This window comes from Mytilus trossulus, chromosome 6, assembly GCF_036588685.1.
Source record: "Mytilus trossulus isolate FHL-02 chromosome 6, PNRI_Mtr1.1.1.hap1, whole genome shotgun sequence".
Taxonomy (NCBI): domain Eukaryota; kingdom Metazoa; phylum Mollusca; class Bivalvia; order Mytilida; family Mytilidae; genus Mytilus; species Mytilus trossulus.
Window position 1 is genome coordinate 71,992,552 of NC_086378.1, and position 7,440 is coordinate 71,999,991.

Consider the following 7,440-nt stretch of genomic DNA (forward strand, 5'->3'; position numbering starts at 1 on the left):
AAGCGATTTCTGTAATGTAATTCTTTTTTATTTTCAATGTTACTTTTTTTTTCTTCTATTCGTCACTCCGAGGTGGGTGGATGGCAAGAATGGTGAATCTTTCTCCTTTCATATGGCACAACAAAACAAACCCTCTAAATCAGCTTTAATACACAAGAAAAGAAAATGTGATGATTCAGAGCCCTGTCGGGAAGATGACAGTTGGCCCAGATTTATTGTAATAAAAGGAACAGAAGAAAAACCAATTTCAAAAATATCGCCCTTTGTAATTCACAAACAAATTCAAAGCGTTGCTGGTACTGTTAAAAAGTTTCAAAAATGAGATCTGGCAATTTGTTGGTTGAATGTTCCAACAAAAGTCAATCAACAAATTTACTTACAATGTCTACAATATCAAACTTTCCTGTTTCTGCCTCTCCTCATAACAGTTTGAACAGCTGTAAGGGGATCATTCGAGACAGAAGTCAATACCTTGGTGACCTTACCGTGGAAGAAATCGGTGAGGAACTTTCAAGCCAAGGTGTAACTAATGTTATTAGATTTCAAATTAAAAAGAATGGAAATATAATCAAATTAAATACTTATCTTTTGACCTTTAGAACTCCAACTCCTCCTCCATCTATTACTTTAGGTTGCTTCGGAATCAGAGTTGACATGTTTATCCCTAACCCAATTCGATGCTTTACTTGTCAAAAGTTTGGTCATGGGAGCAAACAATGTCGTGGTAAGCAGAGATGCTTCAAGTGTTCTGACGAAGGACACGAGGGAACAAACTGTCACTCTGAATCTTCTAAATGTGTAAACTGTGGTGAATCCCATTTTTCATCGTCTAGGGACTGCCCTGTTTACCTTAAAGAAAAGAATATTATTAAAATTAAAACAGAAAGAAACATTAGTTACCCAGAAGCTAAACAGATAGCTTCTGTTTCGAATGATCTCCTTGTTTCAAACAGACCATCGTACGCCAGCAAAGTTGTCCGCTCATTCAGTAACGAGAATACACAAACTCGCATGACTTGGCCAATTGATGCGGACAATTTTAAAATGCTGCCTGTTGAAACAGAACCTACCGATAGAATATTAATTCCAAGAAAACCAATATCTTCCAAAACCAGTACTCAGTCAACTCAATCTTCCCTACAGAGCTCACTATCATCACCAAAAAAAAATGAGAAAAAAAAATCAAATAAAAAAGAAACAGTAGAAATACACAATTGGAGCGGTGAATCTGTCTGGGATCTTCCCAATGACATAGATGATTCTTCCACCTCCAAAAGTCTTCCTTCATCTGCATCCAAGAAGGTATCTTCTTCGTCCAGTACACAGTCTACCAGAGCCCCATCTCCTCTTCGTTCTCAAGAAAAGAAGGATGTCCAAAAGAAGCCAGGAAATACATCCTCTCAGAAGTCTTCTGATTCGAGGTCGCGGGGTAGGGGTCGAGGCGGAGTAACACCAGCTGCGCGTAGTCCTGAGGATCGACGACTCTCCTCGCACAACAGATTTTCAACACTTATCATCGAAACTGAAATGGAAACTGAAAGTGTTCCGCCACCCGAAAGATCACGATCTCAGGGTGAGCGAAATAAGAATGCTGGCAAACTCGAAAAAAAACTTTAAAAAATAATGACAAATATAATCCAATGGAATTGCCGAGGTCTTAAAATAAATCTTCTCGAGTTAACACTTCTAGTTCAATCTTTTTTACCTATTGCATTTTGTCTTCAAGAAACTCATCTAAAAGAAAGTGACAACGTATCTTTAAAAGGATACAACATGTATAGCACATTTTCTAAGGTAGATGAACGTGCTGCAGGCGGATCATCCATTTTTGTGAAGGACAACGTCATTCATAGCACAGTCCAACTCACAACGGATCTGCAAGCAGTTGCAATTCGTTTATCATTAGACAAAACAATTACATTATGTTCGATATATATTCCACCTAATTCAATTATCGATAAAGCAAAACTCAAAAACCTCACTGATCAATTACCCTCACCATTTATACTTATGGGCGACTTCAATGCCCACAATCCATTATGGGGTAGCAAGACTCATAATGCCAAAGGTAAGATCATTGAGGACTTTGTCTCTCAAGAAGGATTATGCATTTTTAATGATGGATCTAATACGTATCTTCATCCTGGAAATGGGTCTTATTCTTCTATTGATATCACTATATGCGATCCCTCTCTGCTTCTGGATTATTCATGGCGTGTTCATGATGATCTATGCGGAAGTGATCATTTTCCAATAGTACTTGAACATCTTTTTAATTCTGCCCAACAGAGAGTACCACGTTGGAAACTTGACAAGGCGGACTGGTCCCTGTTTGAGAATCTCTGTCGAGCGGAACTTCAGTCAAAGATGTTTGAGACTGTGCAAGATCCAATTTTAACTTTTAATACAGTTCTAACGTCAATTGCTGACAGAACTATTCCTAAGACCTCGGCAAATCCAAAACATCCCAGTAAACCGTGGTTTGATGACGCATGTGATCAAGCCATAGGTGACCGTAAAAAATCTGAAAGACGGTTCAATCAACAACCAACGACGGAAAACTTGAGTAATTTCCGTATTTTTCGCGCTAAGGCACGGCGGACTTGTAGGCAAGCCCGACGAACATCCTGGAAAAAATTTGTCTCGGGGATTACATCTCGCACTCCGATGACAAAAGTTTGGAATATGGTAAATAAAATAAAAGGTAAAAATTCTAAAGCCACTGTAAAACATTTGAAAGACGGCAATACTTTATTAACATCTGAAAAGGATATTGCCAACAAACTTGGTGAAACTTTTGCAAAGTCTTCTTCTTGTAACAACTACAGGGAAGACTTTAAAAAAGTTAAAAAACAAAAAGAAAAAATTAAATTAAACTTTAAATCAAAAAATGGTGAAAATTATAATAAACTATTTTCTCTTGAAGAACTTAAAACATCTCGGTCAAAAGCCCATGATACAGCTTGTGGGCCTGATAATATTCACTACCAACTCTTAAAACACTTGCCAGATTCCTCGCTAGAAGCTCTGTTGCAACTCATGAATAACATCTGGGAATCTGGTGATTTACCATCAATCTGGAAGCTTGCAACCGTCGTGCCTATTCCAAAACCAAGTAAAGATCATACGGATCCTATTAATTATCGACCAATTGCTCTTACCAGTTGAGTCTGTAAAACACTCGAACGGATGGTCAATGATCGACTTGTTTGGTTCCTGGAATCCAATGGGCTATTAGCCAATATCCAGTGTGGATTCCGACAGGGTCGCAGTACTCTTGATCATCTTGTTCGATTCGAATCATTTGTCCGTAATGGTTTTGCGAAAAATGAGCATGTGGTGTCGGTCTTTTTCGACCTTGAGAAGGCCTATGATACTGCATGGAAATATGGTATTTTAAAAGATTTATTTGATATGGGGTTGAAAGGCAATATGCCTAATTTTATTTCTAATTTTCTCTCTAACAGACAATTTAATGTTAGAGTTAATTCGACCATGTCTGATCTGTATGATCAAGAGATGGGTGTCCCTCAGGGCAGTATTTTATCTGTAACATTATTTAGTCTTAAAATTAACAGCCTTGTTGAAGTTTTAAAAAGTAATATTGAAGGTTCATTGTACGTTGATGATTTTTTAATATGTTACAGAGGCAAAAATATGAATAACATAGAAAGACAATTACAACTATGTCTTGGAAGAATTGAAAAATGGGCCTCGGAAAATGGTTTTAAATTTTCCACGTCAAAAACGGTCGGGATGCATTTTTGTAACAAAAGAAAATTGCATCTTGATCCAGAACTAACTTTGTACGGCAACCCAATTAAAATGGTTGATGAAACCAAATTTCTTGGTTTACTTTTCGATAAAAAGTTAACCTTTCTACCCCATATCAAAATGTTAAAAGCGAGATGTTTAAAAGCTTTAGATATTTTAAAAGTTGTCGGCAGCACTGACTGGGGTGCTGATCGCAACATTTTACTTAATTTATATAGATCTCTTGTTAGATCGAAACTAGATTATGGCTCTATAGTGTATGGCTCTGCAAGGAAGTCCTACATACAGATTCTCGATGCTGTGCATCACCAAGGTTTGCGTCTCTGTCTTGGCGCATTTAAAACCTCACCAGTTGAGAGTCTGTATGTAGAGGCTGATGAGCACTCACTCACTGACAGACGTTTGAAGCTTGGACTTCAATATGCTGTCAAACTAAAAGCCCATTCAGATAATCCTGCCTACAGCTGTGTTTTTAATCCGATTTATGAAGATATGTTTGCAAAACATGAAAATAAAATTCCTCCGTTAGGTTTACGTTTAAAACCACATTTAGCTTCTTTTGATTTAAAATCTGTTGCTCAAGTTCAAACTTGCAAATGTCCTCCATGGGAACTTCCCAAACCAAAAATGATATTTGATCTCCGTGAACACAATAAGAATAAAACAAATCCTCTTTTAATTCAGCAGCACTATGCTGAAATTAAAGCCGATTATCTAGATTTTTCAACTGTATATACTGATGGATCAAAAGATGGTGATAGAGTTGCTTCTGCTGCTGTCTTCAGGGACAGAGCTGCAACCCTCCGTTTACCATCTGATGCATCCATCTTTACTGCTGAAGCAGAAGCAATAATTTTGGCTTTGAAATTTATTGCTTCTTCAGATAAATCCAAATTTATTATATGTTCGGATTCACTTTCATGTTTACAAGCTATACGAAATACTAAAATTAAAAACCCAACAATCCTGAAAATTTTATATGTAATGAGGAATTTAAAAATTCTTCTGAAAGAAATAATATTTCTATGGGTTCCGAGTCATGTTGGAATCCTTGGAAACACAGCTGTAGACCTTGAGGCAAAGAATGCCCTGGGTGACCCTCTATCGAACTGTGATATACCATATACTGATTTTAAATCTAATATTAGGGAATATGTTTTTAATATATTGAAAAATAAATGGAGTAAAAAAGATGATAATAAATTGCATGAAATTAAACCTAATTTAGGCAAACCTTTTAATAATATCATGTGCAGAAAAGATCAGTGTGTTATTACTAGATGCCGTATTGGTCATACCAGAATAACACACGAGTATCTTTTAAAAAATGAAGATGAACCACAATGTGTTCCTTGCAACTGCAAGTATACTATTAAACATGTTTTAATTAATTGTATTGACTTTGCTGATATTCGTAAGAAGCATTTCAATGTCAATAATATGTATGATTTATTTAATAATGTTCCATTTACAAATATTGTTGCTTTTTTAAAAGAAATTGGAATTTATTATAGAATATAAAATTGTTATATTTAAATCGATTTTAATTTTTATCACGTTATTTTACTGTTGATTTTTATTTGTATATACTCAATTTGCTTTAGTCAAGAATTTTAGTATATTGAAGGACCTTTTGTCTTATTTTAAAAATATGCTTTAAATTGTAAAAATAGTCGAATTAGCTCTCGCCGCGATATAGCCTTTTTGTGCTAATGCGGCGTAAAGCAACCAACAATCAATCAATCAATCTTCTATTCGTTCAACAGAAACAAAGCACATTTTGTACCTTTACAAATATCCATGCTTCTTTCAATGGAAGATTGTGAGCTTAAGTGATCGGTGATCCCATGTTTTTTTAATAAATTTTCCATTAAGTGTAGGATTAAGTTTATTGATAGAAAAAAAAGAAACTCTTTTTTTTTTAAAACTAATAGATTTATACCCCCGAGCTCCCTTTAACCTGTCAAAACTGATATCATTATTTGAATCTGATGGCTAAATGTAATATTTAGAAGGTTTTATACCGTAATATTGGTTTCCTCTCTTTATTATTGCATCAGTAGTCTTGTAGTGTAGCCTCTTTGTCAACAGTGACTTTTGACCCCAGCAGGGTCAAAACTTAGACTTTAACATTGGTGTTTGCTACTACTTAAACTGTTTCAGTACTTATACATCTTTAGATTTCAATGTCTGGCTTTGAGCTTTCCTGATGAAGGTAAATCAAGAAAAGCGCAACGGACGCATGACAATATTTCACATGTGTTTTTTTTTTTTACATCACTGGGTGGATACCTCTGCTGGTGGACTATCAGTCACCGAGGGTATCATCATCTCAGTAGTCAGTACTTTGGTACTTATACATCTTTGATTTTAATGTTTGGCTTTGAGCGTTCCTGATGACGGTAAACCAAGAAAAGCACAACAGACGCATAACATTATTTCACTAGTTTCATTCATAACATTTTAAAAATGCCTTTGACATTGTTTCATTGATTGTGCATAATTTCAATTGGTAAGTTCAACGAATCTAGTTATGCATGACATCAATTTTGTTTGTTGTGTATTTTACAAGGCTTTATACTATAATAAAAATCACTGATGGTGTGCTATTTAAGTATTAAAACTATATTGATACCTCCCTTTTTAAAGTTTGCACATTTGCATTGCAATAAATTCCCAAGTATATGATATTTCTATATTTCTTAAATAATGAAACTTACCTTCAATAGAAACTTGACTGTTGTACAATTCAAATGTTTATCAAAAAGTGACTGTTCAATATATCAATATACTTTTTACACAAGTTTTATTGGTTGTTCTCATTGATATACATTACATGTACATATTTATTTCTATTTAAGTATTAACCCTATATTGATAAATACGGTATTTCTATATTTCTCATATAATGAAACTTACCTTCATTAGAAACTTCAGTTTTCAATTCAAATGTGTATTAAAAAATGACTGTTCAATATATCACCAATAATTAATGTTGGAACTGAAAATATTAATGTTTTTATTGTAAGATTGCCATTACTATTTGAAATGTGTGTATTGTTCAAAAGTCAATATGGATAACATGTTATGAAGGGCACTTTTCAATGGTTAACCTTTTACACGTGTTTCATTGATTGGTCACTGTCTTATTCATCTTCACATCTCATTCCTGTTTGAATGTTTTTTCACTTTTCATTTTTAGGGCTCTATATAGGTTACTGTTAGGTGTGAGCAAAGACTCTGTTGATGATGACTGTAATTGATTTTCTTTTACAAATTGTGACTTTAATGGAGATTTGTCTTACTGGCCCTCACGTCACATCATCTTACATTTAATTATATTAAAAATGAAATTATATTCCAGATACATTTTGGCAGAATGATATCATGTATTTTATAGTTGTTTATTTTACCCAGCTTTATAAAATAAAAACACTGATGTTGTGCTATGTGTAAGGTTAATTATCTCCCCTTTTTTTAGTTTAAGCATTTGCATTAAACAAAAAATCACCAAAAAATGATAGTTTATGTTTGCCATATAAATGTATACTAACCTTTATTAGCAAATTTACTGTTTTATGGTCTAAATGGTTAAAAATTATCCAAAACTGGCTGTCAAATTATCATGGAGTCACTTTTATAACTGCTGGACCTGGAAATATGAAT

The 7,440-nt window shown here is 34.3% G+C and overlaps 1 protein-coding gene across 1 annotated transcript; it reads left to right on the top strand.

Moving 5' to 3' along the window:
- Positions 1–381: 381 nt before the first annotated feature.
- On the top strand, positions 382–1,617 carry LOC134722981 (uncharacterized). Its single transcript, XM_063586614.1, has 2 exons — positions 382–988; positions 1,196–1,617. Exons 1-2 carry the CDS (start codon positions 382–384, stop codon positions 1,615–1,617), a joined length of 1,029 nt encoding a protein of 342 aa, XP_063442684.1.
- The last annotated feature ends 5,823 nt before the right edge of the window (positions 1,618–7,440 follow it).